Source organism: Leucoraja erinacea, chromosome 1 (genome assembly GCF_028641065.1).
Source record: "Leucoraja erinacea ecotype New England chromosome 1, Leri_hhj_1, whole genome shotgun sequence".
Taxonomy (NCBI): domain Eukaryota; kingdom Metazoa; phylum Chordata; class Chondrichthyes; order Rajiformes; family Rajidae; genus Leucoraja; species Leucoraja erinaceus.
The window spans coordinates 68,625,822-68,647,898 of NC_073377.1; the positions used below are offsets into that span (position 1 = coordinate 68,625,822).

Sequence of the window (22,077 nt, forward strand, 5' to 3'; positions counted from 1 at the left end):
CGATAAAACCACACTGATTACCCCTAATTGGTCCATTCTCTTCCAAATGTGAATAAATTCTATACCTAAAAGTACAATAATGTGAAACTCACTGGCGCATAATTTCCTGAATTATTCCTATTTCACTTCAACAAAGGAGCAACATTGGCTATTCTCCAGTCCTCTGGTTCCTCACCTATGGTTAGAGAAGATACAAAGATCATAGTAAAGGTCCATAGTCTACTTTCTTGCCTCTCACAATAACATGGGCCACATCCTATCTGGCAATGGAAATTTATGCCCCTTATGCCCTTCAAGAGACCTAACACCAACCCCTTCTTGACAAATTGAGAATGAGTATATTAATGTGATTGTACCTCAGTCATTACATGCAATCTTATAATATCAAGTAATTAGTGATTATATATATTTGGAAAAGTTTTGTTGAAATCTTTGGTGAGTCATTCATTGTGAACTCAAATGTTTTAAATGCAATGATACAAGATACAAGATACAAGATACATTTAATTGTCATTTGGACCCCTTGAGGTCCAAACAAAATGCCGTTTCTGCAGTCATACATTGCAAACACATAGACCCAAGACACAACATAATTTACATAAACATCCATCACATCGCTGTGATGGAAGGCCAAAATAAACTTATCTCTCCACTGCAATCTCCCCCCCCCCCCCCCCCCCCCCGATCAGAGTCATCAAAGCCCCCGGCTGGCAATGGTGATTGTCCAATGGCCATTAAAGCCACGCCGGGTGGTGCGAGGTCGCACACCGTGTTCTTGGTGTTAGAGCCCCCGGCGTGCGCTCGCAGAGTCCCGCGGCCATTCCAAGCCGCGCGGGGCAGTGATGTAGGCCCCGCTCCAGGAGCTCCTCAACCCCGCAACTCGGGCGGGGGAAGTCACCGTTGCGAGAGCCCTGAAAAGCGGTCTCCCGGTGCCGCCGTCCACAGACCTGCCGCTGAGCCTCCGACTCTCCGGAGGTCGGGCCGCAGCAGCAGCAGCGCTCCTCCACCGCTCCACTCACTCCGGACTCGGCCAGCCCTGCGACGGTGACGGTGAGTCGTAGCACCTGAGTCCCCGGTCTCTTCCTGTTGGAGACCGCTCCTCGTTGCGGCCCCAACGACAACGGAAACCTGACGAGAAAAGGTCGGGTGAGATTTAAAAAGTTTCCCCGCCCCCCCACACACACACACACCCCAACAAAAATAACAAAAACTACATAAAAACACAGACAGAAAATAATAAAACGCGGACAGACTGCAGAGGCCGCTGCTGACCAGAGTCGCGCCGCCCACCAATGATAATCATCAATACAATATTTTGCAATGATTATTGGCTAAAATCCTTGACCAGATACTCAGTGTTAGCAATGTCTCCAGATGATCAACAGTACTTCATTTGCAATAAATTTCATTTCCCGGGGTCCATTATCCAATGCACAATGTAAAATATATGTTTCCAAAATAACTGTGGAAAAAACGAATTGCTCAATGTTTTCAAATGCTGAAAATTCAAAGCAAACATAAGTTTAGCATTGAATGAAATGTGAATTATGAACTGTGTAACAAACAGGATATGCTAATATCAGTAGCATACAATCTGAAAAGTCTACTTGTGCATTATAACTTAATGCTTGATTAGATGGAGAATGTTCAGAATTTATTTATCGAATGACCCATTGTGTTTGTTTTATTTTATTAGAGAGAATAACGGAAGTGAAGACTGACATCTATGTAACCAGCTTTGGACCAGTTTCAGACACCGACATGGTAAGTAGGAATACATTTTTTTTAAATTTAGACAAGCTAATTGTTTATTCAGTGGTTGTAACCCATAACAATGGATGAAACTGTAGTTCTATAGTCTTCACACTGCAAAACTGAATTGTGGGGCTTGCAAAGTAATGGCTCCCATTTGCCCCCTTCGTCAACAAAACTCCAGTAATGTATGATTCTTCTGACATTACAATTCCTCTGCAACTGGCACAGCGCCTCCCTCTTTTATTCCCCCCACCATCTCCCATAAACTAGATGGCTTCCCAATCCCTCAATAACTTTGTCATCTAATTTTCCCAATATTACCCACCCTCTGTGTATAAAATCATGAGAGGAATAGATTGGGTAGATGCACAGTCTCTTGCCCAGAGTTGGTGAATCAAGGCCCAGAGGACATAGGCTTAAGGTGAAGGGGAAAAGATTTAATAGGGATCTGATGGGTAACTTTTTCACACAAAGAGTGGTGGGTGTATGGAACAAGCTGCCAGATGAGGTAGTTGAGGCTGGGACTATCCCAACGTTTAAGAAACAGTTAGACAGCTACATGGATAGGACAGGTTTGGAGGGATATGGACCAAACGTAGGCAGGTGGGAAATGTTAGCCGGCGAGTTGGGCCGAAGGGCCGATTTCCATAGTGTATCACTATGACTATGACTTCATGGCTTTATGACTCTGAACCACAACATTACCTTATCCATGAGAGTGCAATTATCACCCCTGCTATAGTAGTAACCACCTGTTCTTACTGCTCCAAATCAAGTTCAAGTTCAAGTTACATTTATTGTCACAGCACCAATTGGTGCAGTGAGATTTGAGTTACCATACAGCCACACGAATAGAAAGAACACAATACACGATAGAAATTAACATGAACATCCTCACACAGTGGAATCAACATTTCCCACTGTGAGGGAAGGCAATAAAGTTCAGTCATCTTCCTCTTTGTTCACCCGTGGTTAGGGCCTCTGAGCCCTCCGCAGTCGCCGCTACGAACGGCCCGGTGTTTGTGGCCCTCTCGCTGGGACGACGTCGGAATGGGAGAACACTCTCAGCGGCTTGGAGTTTCTGAATCGACCGCATCCTACCAGAGACCGTGGCTCCCAAACTCCACAGGCCGAGCTGGACGGAGATTCAATGCTGGCGAACCTTTTAAAATACCTGAAAGGATGAAAGGATGGACACACTAGTGGCGAGGCTGCCGCGTGAGGCGCCACCCGATAACCCAAATCCCATCCATTGTAACCCCTCCTACCTCCCATCACTGACTACGGCGTTTGAAAACTCTGCCGTGCTCCTGGTATCGTAAATCCTGATGCCAGATTGTCCTTGGGTTTTATTCTGTTTGGCAGAGATCATGTGCTTGCCAGCAGTATTGTTCCATGTCATTCTATCTCACACAAGAATTTCTATTTTCCCCATGCCTGCTTCATTAACTTTTTGTTTAAATTGGAAACTTAAACATGTCATATTCTCCCTGCCACCATTATTGTCCACATCCTTGCATGCATTACCTGACACAGCAATGTCATACAAGCACTCTCTCACTATAGTTGGAAAGCCTAAGTAAATGAGACGTCTATTGACAGAACCTGCCACAAGCTCACTATTTCAAAAACTCAACATTTGGGGTCCAGGAGTAATTAAATATGGTATTAAATCCAAGAAAGAGGCTTATAAAGTTGCCAGAAATTGCAGCATGCTAATGTTTAGTCTATTATGGTCATGTGTACCTAACTGGAGTGAAAAGCTTTGTTTTGCATGCTATCTAAACAGATCAGATATACTTATACATCAACACAATCAAGTCAAACTTAAGTACAGTCAATGGAGCAAAAGGGAAGATATAGAATGCAGAGTGTAGTTCTCAGCAATGCAACACATCAATTCCTCAGCCAACGTCCAATGTCAGTAATGGGTAGAGGTGAATGAGACAGTAGCTGATGGAAGGACAATTCAGAAACCTGATATCAGAGGGGAAGCTGGTTATACGTGCTCTCAACGTTCTAGACCTTCTGACGGATAGGAGCAAGGAGCAGAAGGAATGACCAGGGAGGGACATCTTTGATTATATTTGCTGCACATTTTAGAACTGAAGGCTAACTGAAATGTCAAGGAAAGTTTTCATTCGGAGAGTGGTGAATCTTTGGAATTACCAACTGTGAAACGCTTAGTCGCTGATTCAGTCAAAGCGGTGTTTCATATATTTCCAGAGACTAATGAAATCAATGAGATATGCAGAGATTGTCGGGGAGTAGTGCCAAAGCAATGGATGAGCCATGAACCAGACAAGGCTCAAAGGATCAAATAGGTTAATCCTCCTTTAATTTATCATCTGCTTCTTCATCGCATGACCAGCCTGAAATTCTGCCCTTTTAGCTGTTAAATTCTCTTGAATCTCCCCCGTGGCGTGGACTGTTTCTTTGATGATCCGGGTCTCTTTAAGGAACTTAGAGAACCAGAGATCTGGGTTTGATCCTGACTACGGGTGCTGTCTGCACGGATGTTGTACATTCTCCCTATGACCACGTGGGTTTTCTCCGGGTGCTCCGGTTTCCTCCCACATTTTAAAGACATGCGCCTTTGTAGGTTAATTGGCTCTTGTAAATTGTTTAGTGTGTAGGACTTGAACTAGTGTACGGGTGATCGCTGGCCGGTGTGGACTCGGTGGGTCAAAGAGCTTGTTTCCACGCTGTATCTCTAAACTAAACTAAACTCTCAACTTTTATTCTCAGAGCTCCAGCCAGTAATTCATCAATTTGTTTTTTTAATTACATTCAAGACCTATAATGGTTCTGAGCAGTTGGTTGTGGCTCTCAATACCTTTAACAATTGCGTCAGTAATTGCTTTCTAGCAAATGCTGCCAGATATAGAAACATTGAAAATAGGTGCAGGAGTAGGCTATTCGACCTTTCGAGCCAGCACCACCATTCAATATGATCATGGCTGATAATCTAAAAGCAGCACCCTGTTCCTGCTTTTTTTTACCCATATACCTTGATTCCTTAAGCCCCGAGAGCTAACTCTCTCTTGAAAACATCCAGTGAATTGGCCTCCACTGCCTTCTGTGGCAGAGAATTCCACAGATTCACAACTCTCTGGGTGAAGAAGTTTTTCCTCTTCTCGGTCCTAAATGGCCTACCCCTTATTCTTAAACTGTAAATCCTGGTTCTGGATACTGCATTATCGGGAATTTTTTTCCTGCATCTAGCCTGTCCATTCCTTTAAGAATTGGATATATTTCTGTAAGAACCCCTCTCATCCTTCTACATTCCAGTGAATACAAGCACAGTTGACCCATTCTTTCATCATTGGTCAGTCCCGCCCTCCCGGGAATTAATTGGTGAACCTACGCTGCATTCCCTCAATAGCAATAATGTCCTTTCTCAAATTAGGAGACCAAAATTGCACACAATACTCCAGGTGCGGGCTCACCAGGTCCCTGTACAACTGCAGTAGGACCTCCTTACTCCTAAACTCAAATCTTCTTGCAATTAAGGCCAACATGCCATTAGCTTTCTTCACTGCCTGCTGTACCTGCATGCTTACTTTCAGTGACAGATGTACAAGTTGCACCTTCCCTTTTCCAAATACAACACCATTAAGATAATAATCTGCATTCCTGTTCTTGTCACCAAAGTGGATAACCTCACATTTATCCACATTATGCTGTATCTGTTATGCATCTGCCCACTCACCTACCCTATCCAAGTCACTCTGCAGCCTCATAGCATCCTCATCGCAGGGTCACACTGTCACCCAGTTTTGTGTCATCCGCAAACTTGGAGATGTCACATTTCCCTCATCTGAATTGTTAATATATATTGTAAATAACTGGGGTCCCAGGACCGAGCCTTGCAGCACCCCACTAATCACTGCCTGCCATTCTGAAAAGGACCGTTAATTCCTACTTTTTACTTCCTGCCAACCAGTTCTTTATCCATGTCAATACCCTACCCCCAATACCATGTGCTCTAATTTTGCTCACTAATCTTTTGTGTGGGACGTTGTCAAAGGCGTTTTGATTGTCCAGATACACCACGTCCACTGGCTTTCCCTTATCTATTCTACATGTTACATCCTCAAAGAATTCCAGAAGATGAGTGAAGCATGATTTCCCCTTCATAAATCCATGATGACTTTGACCGATCCTGTCACTGCTTTCCAAATGCGCTGCTATAACATCTTTAATAATCGACTCGAGCATCTTCCCCACTACCGATGTAAGGCTTACTGGTCTATAATTCCCCATTTTCTTCCTTCCCCATTCCCCATCCCCTTCTTTCTTAAAAAATGGGGTTACATTGGCTACCCTCCAGTCTGCCGGAACTGACCCAGAGTTGAGAGAACATTGGAAAATGATCACCAATGCATGCACAATTTCTAAGGACAACTCCTTGAGTACTCTGGGATGCCGACCATCAGGCCCTGTGGATTTATCTGCCTTCAGTCTCAACAGTTTACCTAACGCCATTTTCCTGACTAATGTGCGTTCCCTTCAGTTCCTCCCTCCCACTAGATCCTCGGTCCCCTAGTATTTCTGGGAGATTGTTTGTGTCTTCCTTAGTGAAGACAGAACCTAAGTACTCGATTAACTGTTCTGCCATTACCTTGTTTCCCATTATAAATACACCTGTCTCTAATTGTAAGGGACCTACATTTGGCTTCACTAAGTTTTTACATATCTAAAATCAAGTCAATTCACTTTTGTTTCTATAGCATATTTAAAGAAACTACTTTAGTTGACCAAAGTGCTTTACATTGGTGGAAGTACTAACGTTATACAACAGTGGTTCATAGATTAAGTACATACATAAATACATACATAAAGCCCTCAGAGGACGTCAAGAAAGGCTTGAGAGTAAAGATGTGTTTTAAGTCTCGACTTAAAAGAGTCGATGGAGGGGGCAGTTCTGATGGGAAGAGAGATGCTGTTCCACAGTCTAGGAGCTAAAACCGCAAAGGCGCGATCGCCCCTGAGCTTATGCCTAGACCACAGGATGTTCAGTAACCCCATGTCGGCCGATCTGAGGGACCTGGAGGTGGTGTAGAAACATAGACATAGAAATTAGGTGCATGAGTAGGCCATTCGGCCCTTCGAGCCTGCACCGCCATTCAATATGATCATGGCTGATCATCCAACTCAGTATCCCGTACCTGCCTTCTCTCCATACCCCCTGATCCCCTTAGCCACAAGGGCCACATCTAACTCCCTCTTAAATATAGCCAATGAACTGGCCTCAACTACCCTCTGTGGCAGAGAGTTCCAGAGATTCATCACTCTCTGTGTGAAAAAAGTTCTCCTCATCTCGGTTTTAAAGGATTTCCCCCTTATCCTTAAGCTGTGACCCCTTGTCCTGGACTTCCCCAACATCGGGAACAATCTTCCTGGATCTAGCCTGTCCAACCCCTTAAGAATTTTGTAAGTTTCTATAAGATCCCCTCTCAATCTCCTAAATTCTAGAGAGTATAAACCAAGTCTATCCAGTCTTTCTTGATAAGAAAGTCCTGACTGTCTTATGTGGTGGTGGGTGGTGTGGTGGGTAAGCAAACATTTGGTGTAGGTGGGGCAAGCCCGTTAAGAGTTTTGTAAACATAAAGAAGGATCTTGAAATTTATTCAGAACAGCACAGGGAGCCAGTGGAGAGAGGCCAGAATCGGGGTGATGTGGTCCCTTTTTCGGGTGCCCGTCTGGAGTCTTGCTGCGGCGTTTTGGACCAGTTGCAGGCGGAACAGGGAAGATTGGCTGATGCCAGTGTAAAGGGAGTTTCAGTAATCGAGGCGGGAGAAGATAAATGTGTGGATGATCTTTTCGAGGTCGTCAAACTGGAGGAATTGTTTTATTTTAGCTATCGTCCGAAGCTGGAAGAAGCTAGCTTTTACCACGGCATTGATTTGTTTGTCAAATTTCAATGCTGAGTCAAATGTCACGCCAAGGTTTTTGACATGAGGTTTGAGTAATGGGGTAAGGCTTCCAAGACTGCCTGCTATCGTTTTGATTGAGTTCGAGGGGCTGAATAGGATGACCTCAGACTTACTCTCGTTTAGTTGGAGGAAGCTCTGGGCCATCCAGCAGTCGATATACTTGAGGCAATGGATAAGGTTAAGTAGATTTGATCGGTTGTTGGGCTTCAGGGGAAGATAGAGTTGTGTATCGTCTGTGTAGCAATGGAAGGAAATACCGTGCCTTTGAATGACTTGGCCTAATGGGAGCATATACAGGGAGAAGAGAATGGGGCCAAGGATGGAACCTTGTGGAACCCCGCAGCAGAGGCTAGCTGGGGAGGAGAAAGAGTTGCCTATGTTAGTAGAGAAACTCCTACCTTTGAGGTAGGAGATGAACCAGCTCAGGGCAGTGCCATCAACACCAACCCCATACCGGAGACGGTCAATTAGGATGGAGTGGTCGACTGTATCAAATACTGCATTGAGGTCAAGAAGGAGCAGGATTGCACAATCGCCGGAGTCAACAGTGAGCAGTATGTAATTATGTACCTTCAACAAGGCAGATTCTGTGCTGTGGTGGGTCCTGAAACCTGATTGGAAATTTTCCAGGATGGTATTTTGGTGTATATGTGTTGACTTAAAATTACCTTTTCAAGGACTTTTGAAAAGAAAGGCAGTTTTGAAATAGGTCTAAGTTGCTTGGCAAGTTGGCGGTTGAGGTTAGGTTTCTTCAAGAGGGGCTGGACCACCGCATGCTTGACGCAGGTAGGAACAGTGCCAATGGCCAGAGAACTGTTGAAGATGGCGAGGATGCTGGGACTGGCTATTGTAATGAGATCCTTCAGAAGGGCAGAGGGGACAACGTCGAGGGGGCAGGTAGTAGGTTTCATGGTGGTGACCAGTTTTTAAAAGAAGAAAGAAGCTTTTAGAGACAGTTTTTATATTCCCTGCAAGCTTTTTTTCATGCACTTTTTTCCCCCTCTTAATTAACCCCTTTGTCCTCCTCTGTTGAGTTCTACATTTGTCCCAGTCCTCCAGATTGCTGCTTCCTCTGACCAATTTATATGCCTTTTCCTTGGATTTAACACTATCCTTAATTTCCCTCGTTAGCCACAGTTTGAGCCACCTTCCCCATTTTATTTTTTCGCCAAACATGAACAATTTTTGGAATTCATCCATGCGGTCTTTAAATCTTTGCCATTGCTATGATTTTAAGTATTAACCCTTTAAGTATAATTTGCCAGTCTATCCTAGCCAATTCCCGTCTCATACCTTCAATGTCTCCTTACTTTAGGTTCAGGACCATAGTCTTTGAAATAACCGTGTCACTTTCCAACCTAATGCAGAATTCCACCATATTATGGTCACTGTTGCCCAAGGGGCTTTGCATAACAAGATCTCTACATATTGGTGTATAAAACCATCCTGTACACATTCCAGGAAGTCCTCTTCCTCAGTGTTGCTACCAATTTGTATGTAGATTATATGTAGATTAAAGTCATCCATGATAACTGTTGTACCTTTGCTACACACATCCCTAATTTACTACTTGATGCTATCCTGAACCTCCCTACTGCTGCTTGGTCGTCTATATACAACTCCAACAAGTGTTTTCTGCCCTTGGCCATTTTGCAGTTCTACCTATACCAATTCTACATCATCCAAGCTAATGTCTCTCCTTGCTATTGCATTAATCTCCTCATTAACCAGCAATGCAACCCCACCTCATTTTCCTTTCTGTCTATACTTCCTGAATATCGAATACCCCTGCATGTTTAGCTCCCAGCCTTGGTCACCCGGGAGCCATGTCTCCGTAATTCCAACTATATCATATTCCTTAATGACCAACTGCACATTCAATTCATCCACCTGATTACAAATGCTCCTCACATTAAGGCACAAAGCTTTCAGGTTAGTTTTTCTTATCTCCCTTCTACCTTTTGCTTTTGTCCTCCTTTTATGTTCCTCTGTCTCCTTGCATTGGTTCCCATCCCCCTGCCCTGTAAACGTGACCTTTCCCACACTCTCCCATTAACTGCACGCATACACTTTCACGTTGTTGACTCCACCTCGCACTGTTTCTCTGGAAAGTGGCTCTACCGCATTCTTACCAGCAGAGAGGTGTTTTTTTTATGCCACTGTGGATGAGATTGATTTCTTATTTATAGTGGCAAGTTTCATCAAGCACAGTGGATACATCAGATACAGATGGAGGTACAGAGTTCTAAGCTCCTAGCTCAATTCTCTTTGGAGTTACTCACCTTGTAAATTGAAGGCCGAGAAATTTTAGAATAAAATCAGCTCTTAGCTGGAAGACTCGCCACCATATTGCTGCAGGGACCTTTTACGATTACATAATATCAATTCCACTTCCTTCATCATCTGAGCAATATTTCCAACCAACTTTCAGCTGGTTATTGAATATGATAATCTTTTCCTAAATAGTGACTGTTTTTGGGAAAATTATGATTTTCAAAATATTATCCAGCTCAGCAACATTTCTGTTGAGTGGAACGAACGAAGCATGATATGTGGAAAACTAGAATTAATATTTGTTTTCCGTTGTTCATAACCAACAAAATAAATTGAAAAACATAAGACAAGTGCTGCGTTTCAAACAGGAATGTTGAATTAGTGAACAAAACCAATGGAACCAGTGAATGGATTAGATTTCCAAGTGTTACACTATTGATAAAAGAGTGGAATTTCACTGTTACTTTCTAGCTCTACCTGCTGTTGGAACATTACAGTCGCCCTCAACTGTGATTAATTCCAACATCACTCAATAATAATGCAATTCATATACTTTTGTAGCCAAAATATTGTGTGCAACTGAAACATTTCCAATGCATTATAAAACTTCATTTATAGTTACAAAAAATGTGAATTATTCAATAAATGTGTCACACAACTGATGAAATAGTGGCATAATTTAACAACAGATTGATTGCATATAATGTTACTGAATTTCAAAATGATTCGATGCTATGTTAAAAGCACAGGAAAATGTATACTGGGATTGCAGTCCTGCATCGATAAGGAGAAGAGTAGTCCCTTCTCACACTCTTCTCATCCTTTTCCCTGCTCTGTCACAAAGGTTGAAAGTGGAGAGGGGTGAAATTTAATTTATATAAATCAGAGAGGCACATTTTTCAAACTGATGGTGGTGGTGGTGAATATTTGTAATGAGCTGGTGGTGGTGCTCGTTGAGGCAATTACATTAAAGGACCTGTCCCAGTTAGGCGATTTTTTCGGCGACTGTTATAGTTGTAGCAGGTCGCCGAAAAAGCAGCGACTGGACCCCTCCTACGATAATAATAATAATAAATGTATTTGTATAGCATATTTAAAAACAACTCACTTTGACCAAAGTGCTTCACATCAGTGCAGGTACTAATTTGATACATACAACGGTAGGCAGACCTAACAATACATACATAAACTGTTTACAGTGCCCCCTCAGAGGGACTCAAAAATGCTAGGGAGTAGTAATAGGTTTCGAGTCGTGACTTAAAGGAGTCGATGGTGGGGGCATCGATGAGGAGCGGGATGCTATTCCACATTTTAGGTACTGCAACCGCAAAAGCACGGTTGCACCTGAGCTTTAACCTAAACTGCGGGATAGTCAGTAGCCCCAAGTCGACCGACCTGAGGTTCCTGGAGGTCGAATGGGGGTTAGAAGATTTTTGATAAAGGTGGGGGGGGCAAGCCGTTAAGGGCTTTGTAAATGAGTAAGAGGAGCTTGAAGTTGATTCTATGCCATACTGGGAGCCAGTGAAGAGAGGCCAGGATCGGGGTGATGTGGTATCTTTTACGGGTACCCGTCAGAAGCCTTGCTGCGGCATTTTGGACCAATTGCAGATGGGACAGGGATGATTGGCTGATGACAGTGTATAGGGAGTTGCAGTTGTCAAGGCGGGAGAAGATAAATGCGTGGATGATTTTTTTCAAGCGCGTCAAATTTGAGGAATTATTTAATTTTAGCTATTGTACGAAGCTGGAAGAAACCAGCTTCTACCACAGAGTTGACTTGCTTGTCAAACTTTAATACAGAGTCAAATATCACACCAAGATTTTTCGTTTTAATATTTTTTTTAAATTATTTTATACAATTCAAAAAATAAAAATAAAAAACTGAAAAAGACAACAGGAAAAAAAAAGGAAGGAAAAAAAAATTATAATTAAAAAAAAATAATAATAAAACAAAACCGCCAGACATAACAGTATTGGTACAATCCACATGGTGCTACACAGTCATGCATTGCAAAAGCAGAAGTAAAGGTCACAGGACACACCAAGATTTTTGACGTACGGTTTGACTAAGGAGGTTAGGCTTCCATGACTGCCTGTTAACATTTTGATGGAGTCGGAGCTCAGACAATGTCTACGACAAGTTACAACAACCTACCACCTAGTCGACATCAAGCTACGGCAAGCTACCAACAACCCGCGACAATTAGGACGTCCACCTACGAACACACCTATGACAACTTACGACCACACAGACGACAACCTATGACAACCAAAGCCAACCTACATCCACCCGCGACAAGCCTCGACAAGCAACTACCCTGTCAGCGACAACTGAAGCCAACTGAAGACAATTCAGTTGCCGGTATCTGTCACAAGTTGACGTAGGTAGTCGCCAATGGTATTCACCAAAGTCAGCACCTGGTGACAACCAACATCACCTGGCAACAACCTGCGTCATCCTGGCGACAACCTACGACAACACCTACGACAGGAGAAGACAAGCTACGTCAAGCGATGTTCAAAACCCAGTGGCGACCAGAAAAACGTTACAATTCTTTAGGCGACTTGAGGAGACTACTCACGACCATACAGGCATCACCCTGCGACCATGTGGCAACAGCCTAGTCACCTGCAGTGACCGAAAAAGTGGGACAGGGGCTTAAACGCATCTGAACAGATACTAGGTTAGTGAAATCTTAAAGGGACACTTGCCGAATGTAGGCAAATGGAATTAGCATTGAAGACAATGTGATAGGCCATGGATCAGGTGGGTGGAAAGGGCACATTCCTAGCGCTGTACGTTTCTATGATTTGTGACGGGTAGCCTTACTATGTGGCCCCTCTCTCTTTCCTTCTTGCATGTTTTCAGGAGCATTTGGAATAATTCAGGATATAATTTCAAGACCCTCCCTCCCTGTACGGCTCTCCAACCAATTCAGCTCCCAATCAGTGTCCATCAAGTCACATTGGATCCATTCAAATTGGTTTTATTTATCTTGCAAACTAATGTCCATGGTTCCCAGACAAGAATAATACAATGGGTCTGCATTAATGTCACAGCCTAATTTGCAATTTGCAGAAGAGTGGGTGCCAGGTAGGAGCTGCCAGATGAGATGGTAGAGACAATAGGGCATCTAAGAAGCTTTTAGATACACACATGGATATGCAGGGAAATGGGTGGATAAAGATCATGTACAGGTAATTCAAAATCAACTAAAATTCCATCCTGGAAACTTTCCAATCAGGTTTCAGGGCCCACCACAGCACAGAGTCTGCCTTGTTGAAGGTACACAATGACGTACTTCTCGCCATTGACTCCGGCGACTGTGCAATCCTGCTCCTTCTCGACCTCAGCGCAGCGTTTGATACAGTGGACCACTACATCCTAATTGACCGTCTCCGGTACGGTGTTGGTATTGATGGCACTGCCCTGAGCTGGTTCATTTCGTACTTCAAAAATAGGAGTTTCTCTACCAACATAGGCAATTCTTTCTCTTCCCCAGCTCGCCACAAGGCTGCATTCTTGGCCCCATTCTCTTCTCTCTGTACATGCTCCCCCTCGGCCAAGTCATTCAAAGGCACGGGATTTCTTTCCACTCTTATGCAGATGACACACAGCTCTATCTCCCCCTGAAACCCACAACTGGTCCAATTTAATCAGCCTCATGCACTGCCTCGAGGACATAAAATGTTGGATGACCCAGACTTCCTCCAACTTAACGAGAGCAAGTCTGAGGTCATCCAACTCGGCCACTCCGACTCCATCAAAATGATAACAGGCAGTCTTGGAAGCCTAACCTCCTTACTCAAACCGCACGTCAAAAACCTTGGTGTGATATTTGACTCCGTATTAAAGTTTGACAAGCGTCAACTCTGTGGTAAAAGCTGGATTCTTCCAAGTTCGTACAATAGCTGAAGTTAAATTATTCCTCAAATTTGACGCCCTCGAAAAAAATCATCCACGCATTCATCTTTTCCCGCCTTGACAACTGCAACTCCCTATACACTGGCATCAGCCAACCATCCCTGTCCCGTCTGCAATTGGTCCAAAATGCCACAGCAAGACTTCTGACGGGTACCTGGAAAAGGGACCACATCACCCCGATCCTGGCCTCTCTCCACTGGCTCCCAGTATGGTATAGAATCAACTTCAAGCTCCTCTTATTCATTTACAAAGTCCTTAAGGGCTTGCCACCCCGCTATATAAAAAATCTTCTAACCCACCATTCTCCCTCCAGGTCCCTCAGGTCGGCGGACTTGGGGCAACTGACTATCCTGCAGGTCTAGGTTTAAGCTCAGGTGTGACCGTGCTTTTGCGGTTGCAGCACCTAGACTGTGGAATAGCATCCCGCTCCTCATCAGAACTGTCCTCACCATTGACTCCTTTAAGTCACGACTCAAAAGATATTTCTACTCCCCAGCGTCTTTGTGCCCCTCTGAGGGGGCGCTGTAAACAGTTTATGTATGTATCGTTGGGTCTGTCCACCGTTGTATGTATCAAATTAGTACCTGCACTGATGTGAAGCACTTTGGTCAACGTGAGTCGTTTTTAAACGTGCTATACAAATAAAGTTGACTGACTGACTGATGTACAGGCAGAGGAGATTAATTTAACAGCACCATGTTCAGCATGGGCATTGTGGCCTGAAGGGCCTCTTCCTTTGCTGTACTGTTCTATGTTTTTGTTCCATGTAATTCTACATTCTCCTTGATAAGAATGAACCCACGTTCATATTTTTGGATATTAAAAAAAATCATGTGATATGGAGTTTGCACAAGAAACTAACAAGGGTCTGAGCATCAAAGACATGAGCTGTTGGGAGAGATTGAGCAGACTGGGACTTTCTTCCTTGTAGTGCAGGAGGCTGAGGGAACATCCGAAAGAGATGCATAAAAGTATCAGGGAATAGATACAGTCAATGCACATAATTTTTTTCCCAGAGTAGAGAAATCAAGAGCTGGAGGAATAAGTTTAAGGTCAGAGGGGAAAGATTTAAGAGGAACCTGAGGGATGACCTTTCCACACAGGGGGTGGTGGGCATATGTAATGAACGGCCAGAGGAGGTAGTTGAGGCAGTCACGATAACAACATTTAAAATAAATGTGACAAGAGCTTAAGGACTATTGGCCAAACATGGACAAATGGGATTAGATTACATGTAGCATTTTGATCGGCAAGAAGTTGGATTGAAGGGACTATATGTCTCTTTGAATTTTAAGTGTAGCAGAGACCAATTACTGGTATTGACATCTCTACTATCCTGGTCTCCATACATATCTTCATCACTGCTCAGTGTCAAATAGTTTTTAGTTGTTTACATTTTGCCTCTTCCGGCTGCAGTATTTCCTGCTTTTATGTTTATTCTTTACTGTTGGATGGATGTGATGATTCCGATGAGAATGGAGAAATGTGGTTTTGATTTCAGGTGTGGCTTCAAGTGGTGGATGCCCAGTTGTTTTGTAGTGAGGGATTCAATACAGGTTGCAAGACACCCTTAGCATTATGTCAAGACAGAAGGAACTGCAGATGCTGAAATCTTGAGTGAAACACAAAGTGGTGGAGTAGCTCAGCGGGTCAGGCTGCATCTGTGGAAGGGATGGATAGACAGCGTTTTGGGTGGGGACCATTCTTCATACTTATTATGTTGTAGGTTGCACTGGGGATCTGATATTTCTGGTTTGGAGGCGAACCCATCGTTAAAGAATGAAGTAGACTTGGCCAGAGATACACAAAATGTTAGAAGAGCAGGAAGGGCTATTAGCAACATGCTAATAAAGGGCAAATAGCATTTTGCAGCATTAGTATATAAGATTGACTAAATAGACCATGCAATTATAGGACATTTTTTTAGGTGGATGTGAGTGCCATTTATAAGATCTGTAATATATTATTAATAAACCCCAAATGAGGTTGCCCATGATGAATTGGAGAGTATTTTGTCTTACAATAGATATCTTTGTGCTGTGTAAAATGTTATAATAGTGTCAGTGACTCTGGATGACTGAATAATTATACATATTCTTTTGCTGCTAGTGTTTTATCTGACATTTATTAATGCCGATGAATGTAACAGGGCAATGATGTGTGACAAATCAGTTGGAACTGTGTTCCTGGTATTTAGCAGTATGTGGAAGAGCTGCACTGAGTTGGTAGTGCTTGGAATTAGACAGTATTAAATGGAAGTTGTACAGCTCAGTCTGCACAAGCCTTCATAAATTATCCCTGGGTAGGAAGGAACTGCAGATCAATTATCCCTTTTTGTTTGGCCAGTACTCAGATAAATCTAACCCAGACCTGCTCTGTGGCCAATGTGTTCACCATAAGGTCCAGCACCCAGATGTGACATTGGTCCTGCATATAGGGATCTAACCTAAATTTTAATAACTCTTGGAACTTCTGTCCCTATGTATATCAGTTCACGAGATAAAAGACACCTGTCTGTTTTATTTTCACACTGAGGGGGCAAACATAGGCAAAGTGTTGCATGCAAGAGGCCTTCCCGAGGTGCCATTGCTGCAGAACCAGGAACCTGTCTGGAAGACACGGAAACTCAGTGCACTGCGGAACCGGGACCCGCCCAGAGGACCCAACGGCTCAGTGGACCGCGGTACCAGAAGGGAGCCACTGGAGACGTCAGACACGATGATGAAGGGCCGGTAGGAGAATGAGCTGGGGTAATGTCTCCAGCTCCTTCAAAGTCAGCTGCAAGAGATGTCTCGGGACACAAAGATGACCAGGCGAGGAGAGGGACATCAGTTCTTGTGATGATCTGGTGTGGATCTTGAACTGTCCCAGTAGACCTAGCACACGGGTAAATTGGACTTTGGAAGTGACACCAAAACATATCAGTGCCTGTATGTGTAAATATGCAAAAAGAATTTCACTGTGCAGTTGCACACGTGACAAATAAAGTACCTTTGAAATATAAATATTTAAATTATTTTTTAGTTAGACTTTCAATCTTTCGGTACCTGCATTGTTCTTAACTTCCTGGTTTGCATAAAATATTATCATTTGTAAGCAGAACATAGTCAGAAGACACACAAGAACTTCTAGGCCCATGTGATCATTATGAAAAGGGCACAGAGGAGGTTTACCAGAATGATGTCTGGATTAGGGGTTTTCAGCAGCAGGAAGAAGTTGGACAGACTTGGATTAGTTTCTCTGGAGCACTGGAGGGTGCGGGGACATCTGATCGAAGTATTCAAAAGCACAATGGCGTAGATAGGAAAGAGTGTCAGAACCCTTTTCAGGCTTCTGTATCTCCTGCCCAATGGAGTTTTTTCACACCAGGTGGTGAGTGCCTGGAACGCGTTGCCGGAGGTGGTGGCTGAGCCAAATACGATGGTGGCATTTAAGATACTTTTTGAATGGACACGATCAAGTCAAGTTGAGGTTATTGTTACATTCACAAATATAGTGAGGTCCTCTTCCAACAGCAACACCACAGGTATATAGACTCAGACAATGCACAAAAACATAAAGTGTACATAAATCACACACCAATTCTACATGACAGTAGAAAAAAAGCTGCGCAAAAATAAGGTTTTAGTGCAAAACACATTTGGAGAACAGTCGATGATGGTACGAGAAGTAGACCTTCGTGTTCTGTTGATTAGTTAGTATTAAGTTTGTGAGGGTTCTTTCCCAAATTTGATAATTGTAGGAATATGGTTATACCTGAAACTAATGGTTTGGGATTTCAGGCTTCTGTACCTCCTGCCCAATAGAAGCAGTGAGAAGCGGATGGTGGTGATCCTTGATGATGGATGCCACCTTCTAAGACACTCAAGAACAACACCCGCCTCTCAATTCTACCTCTCAATTTTGGAGATCCCACCTGGTTCAAAATGCTATCGATCACACTGGTGCACAAGAAGAGTATGGTGCCTGCCTCAATGACTACCGTTCAGTAGCATTTACATCCACCGTAATGAAGTGCTTTTAGATGTTATGGTGCAACTTAAGCCCCAAATACGACTTGAATCCATTTCAATTTCACCTTCTAAGGCAAGTGCAATGTCCAGATGCTTTCAATGGTGGGAGGGCTGTGCATGTGATGGACTAGCCTGGGTCCACCACTCTGCAGCCTCATGCACTCCTGTGTGTTGGAATTACCATACAAGGCCATGATGCAACTAGTCAGAATGTTTTTGACAGCCCATCTCTCAAAGTTATAGAGTGTGGAAACAGGCCCTTCAGCCCAACTTGCCCACACCAGCCAACATGTCCCAGTGACACTAGTCCCACCTGCTAGCATTTGGTCCATATCTTTCCAAACCTGTCCTATCCGTGTACCTATCTAACTGCTTCTTAAATGTTGGGATAGTCCCTGCTTCAACTACTTCCTCTGGCAGCATTTCATTACGTTGTTTTCACTCTCCACTGCTGATCCATCAATGAAAATTTGCACTTGATCTCCCGACTTCCCCTTTCCGAAGTCACCAATTAGCTTTGTGGTTTTGCTAATGTTGGCTGAGAGCTTGTTGTGGCAGCACTCTGCCAGGTGGTCTATCTCTTTCCTGGACGTTGACCGCTATGATTCGGCCAACAACAGTGGTTTCATTGATTAATTTATAGATGACTCTGGAGCAGTGCTTAGCCACACAGTCAGGGCTATAGAAAATAGAGTGGGGAGCAAACATTCAGCCTTGTCGTGCACCTATTTTGATAGTTGGTGAGGAGGAGAGGTCATTACCAATCATATTGTTTGAGGACGTGATAAGCCTATCAAAGATTCTATTGCAATAGTGGTAGAGAGGCAAAGGTCTTGGAGCTTGTTGATGTGTTTGGAGGGGATGATAGTCTGAATTGTTATTGATGAGCAGTGACCTGACATATGTGTTCTTGTTATCTAGGTGGTTCAGAGCAGAGTTGAGAACCACTGAGACAGCCTCTGCTGTCAACCATTTGTGGCTCTGGTCAAATTGAAGCAGATTCAATTTTGGGGCCTTAAGTTGCACCATAATCAACTTCTCAAAGCACTTCATTACGGTGCATGTAAGTGTTGCCGAACAGTAGTCATTGAGTCGGGCACCATACTCTTCTTGGAGTGCATCAATCATCGAAAATAAACTTGCAGGTACAACAGGCAGTGAAGAAAGATAATGGCATGTTGACCTTCATAACAAGAAGAGTTGAGTATAGGAGCAAAGAGGCACTTCTGCAGTTGTACAGGATCCTGGCGAAACCACATCTGGAATATTGTGTGCAGTTTTGGATGAGGAAAAACGTTGTTAATTTGTGGAATTCTCTGCCTCAGAAGGCAGTGGAGGGCGATTCACTGGATGCATTCAAAAGAGAGTTAGACAGAGCTCTTGGGGCTAGCGGAATCAAGGGTAATGGGAAGAAGGCAGGATCAAGGCACTGATTGTGGGTGATCAGCCGTGATCACATTGAAGGGCAATGCTGGCTTGAAGGGCCGAATGGCCTACTCCTGCATCTATGACAGCCTTTTGAAACAGGTGGGAACCCCAGAATTGAGAGGTGGAATTGAGGTTGTTGTCCTTGAATGCACCAGTTGGTCTGTATAGGTCATTTGCAATTGGCCAGGAACACCATTTGGGCTGGTTGCTTTGAATGAATTTACCCTTTTGCAGTATGCTCTGGTGCCAACCTTAGAAACTGAGGTCATAGTGTTGTTAGAGGATGTGGGGGCTTGTGTAGGATTTTCATTGTTCTCTCGTTCAAAACGTGCATGAAGGACTTTGAGTTCCCCCAGAAGTGATGGATCGTTAATGATTATGCTACCCTGTTTTGCCTTGCAGGGTGTAAGCACAGTTGTTGAATGTCCGTCTGTAACATTCATTCATCATGAATGTTCAGTACTAATTTGTGCTGCTTGCTGGTAAAGTTTATAAATGCGAAATCAAAGCATTGCAGAATCAGCTTCGGTTGGAATTGTATCTTTGCACTTTTGATGGCCCACAGGAAGTTGTACCTGAGTTCCTTGTATGATTCTCATTTGTCAGTTAAAAATGCAACATTTCTTGTCCTCAGCAGATGGTGAATCTCGTGGTTCACTCTTCACTTTTTACCAGTTTCCTCTCTTTCTTTACAAATTATTTGCAATTTGCATCAATTCTCTTTTTTTCTAACTTTTACGGCTGATCTGGGTGAATGGAATAAAATGAATGCATCAATATGTGAACATATATAAATTATCAGGAAAGGTTTTTATAGTAGAGGCGTGTGGGCCAAGTTAGCCAGGGGGTGTAAGCAGATTTATAATAGCAGTTGTAGAATATTTATTGATGATTAAACAATTAATTGGTTTCACTTTTTATTAGTGTTAGAAGAAAATATATATCCCAGAGAATCAGCATTATATCCACTTTTGTTCATGCTTATTTTTAAATAATGATAAAAACAACATTAATAAATGCTTGAAAGAGTTAAGAAAATGTGATTGGGGGTGATCACATCTTTTGACCAGTGAATAAAGACTCTACAACATTGTGATTAATCTCTTCCATGCTGACAATTACAATTCCATTTTGTGGACAAAATAAAGTTAATCTGACTTTTGAAATTTGTGGCTCTTCAAAGTTATTTCTGATTTGTTTCATTACTTTTGTCCTTGTTGGTAATTATAGAGATAGGTGTCCATTCATCATGAATGGTCAGTACAAAACTATGCTGCTTGCCAGTAACGTTTTTAAATGCAAAATCAAAGCACTGCCGAATCAGAAATAGAAACAAAATATTGAAAGTACTTTGCCTGTTCGGCAAAAGCAACAGCGAGATAGGGAGTTATTTAAACTCAGTGCCTTCAATCATCCGGCATTTTTTTTGTACCAGCTATAAAATGTCCATGTTCTCAACATTTTTGTCCATCATTATTGAATTGTATGGAATTGTAACTGTCAGCTAATATTGAATTGTTTTTGAATAATTCTTTACAGTAACTATAATGGTAATGGTAATTTTAATAAACCTTAAAACTCCACCAAACAGAAATGTCATGTACACATTTGTTTTTTATAATATCTGTAAGACCTGACAGTGGGTTAGGAATTCTGCTGCCTTGTCTATTCCTATCTGTAAATCCCACCTGAATTCCTGCACATTGTTTACCCTATTACTTCTATAGGGTATCAACCGACGTGTCAAACAAAAGACTCCAAACCAAGGTTTAGTACAAATTAATAGTAAGATTAAACGAGAACTTACCAGTTTGAAGTTTGATCATTATTTTATGAGGAGTAACGTTGAGGGAATATGTGAAGAACCCCGCCAGGACGTATGCGTGTCATTCTTCAAAGCAGCGGTGTGAAATCACAGATAGCTGTAATGACTAAACATAGTAAGATTAGAGAAGAGATACCAGTTGAGTATATGATCAAGGGTGGGAGCGGAGGGCACGTATTCCCTCAACGTTACTCCTCATAAAATAACGATCAAACTTCAAACTGGTAAGTTCTCATTTAATCTTACTATTTACTTCTGAGTCACGTGAGTGACTACGTGAAGATTTTAAAGCTCTGTGATATCATGCTGTGGAAACGAGTCCATGCATCACATCTGCCTTAATTATTGGAAGAATAGTGTTAACATCATTAGACATCAATACGATATTGAAAAAAACAACGATAAATTTATTAACACCAAATTATAGCCCCTATTTATGGGGTAAAATTATATTACAGAACTTAAAATTGTTTCTGCAAATGTTCCAGGTTCAGTTACTGGTTTGTTATAAAATCATTGGAAAGTTTTCTCCGTTGACCATCCTGCTGTCTTGAGGATTTGGTCCATAGGAACATCCAACTTCATAGCTGCTGATGTAGCTGCAGCCTTGGTGGAGTGAGATTTTAAAATGTTAGTGTCTACTCGAGCCTTTATTAGGACCTGTTTTAGCCATCTCGAGATGGTCTGGACTGTCACTTTTTGTGTGGCTGTTTGTAGCTGATTAAAAGTGCCATTTCTTTGCCTCTGATAATCTTCGTATACTCCATATATAATAGTAAGTGTGTTACAATAGCGAGACGGTCATCTTTCGGGTAGGCCCTGAATTCTAATTTTAGGCCTGCTGACCCTGCCTGTTCTGTTTGACTAATTCATTGATGTGAAAAGTTAAATTTCCAGATGAAATAGTCATGTTGTCCA

The 22,077-nt window shown here is 42.7% G+C and overlaps 1 protein-coding gene across 4 annotated transcripts in view; it reads left to right on the forward strand.

The window, feature by feature from the left end:
* The window catches only part of LOC129697963 (gamma-aminobutyric acid receptor subunit alpha-2-like), a 201,182-nt gene that overhangs the window by 101,879 nt on the left and 77,226 nt on the right, over window positions 1-22,077 (forward strand). For all 4 annotated transcript variants that reach the window (XM_055636750.1, XM_055636740.1, XM_055636732.1 and 1 more), the window contains one exon: window positions 1,697-1,764. In XM_055636750.1, coding sequence (XP_055492725.1) covers window positions 1,697-1,764 — 68 coding nt within the window. The remainder of the gene's footprint in view (window positions 1-1,696; window positions 1,765-22,077) is intronic.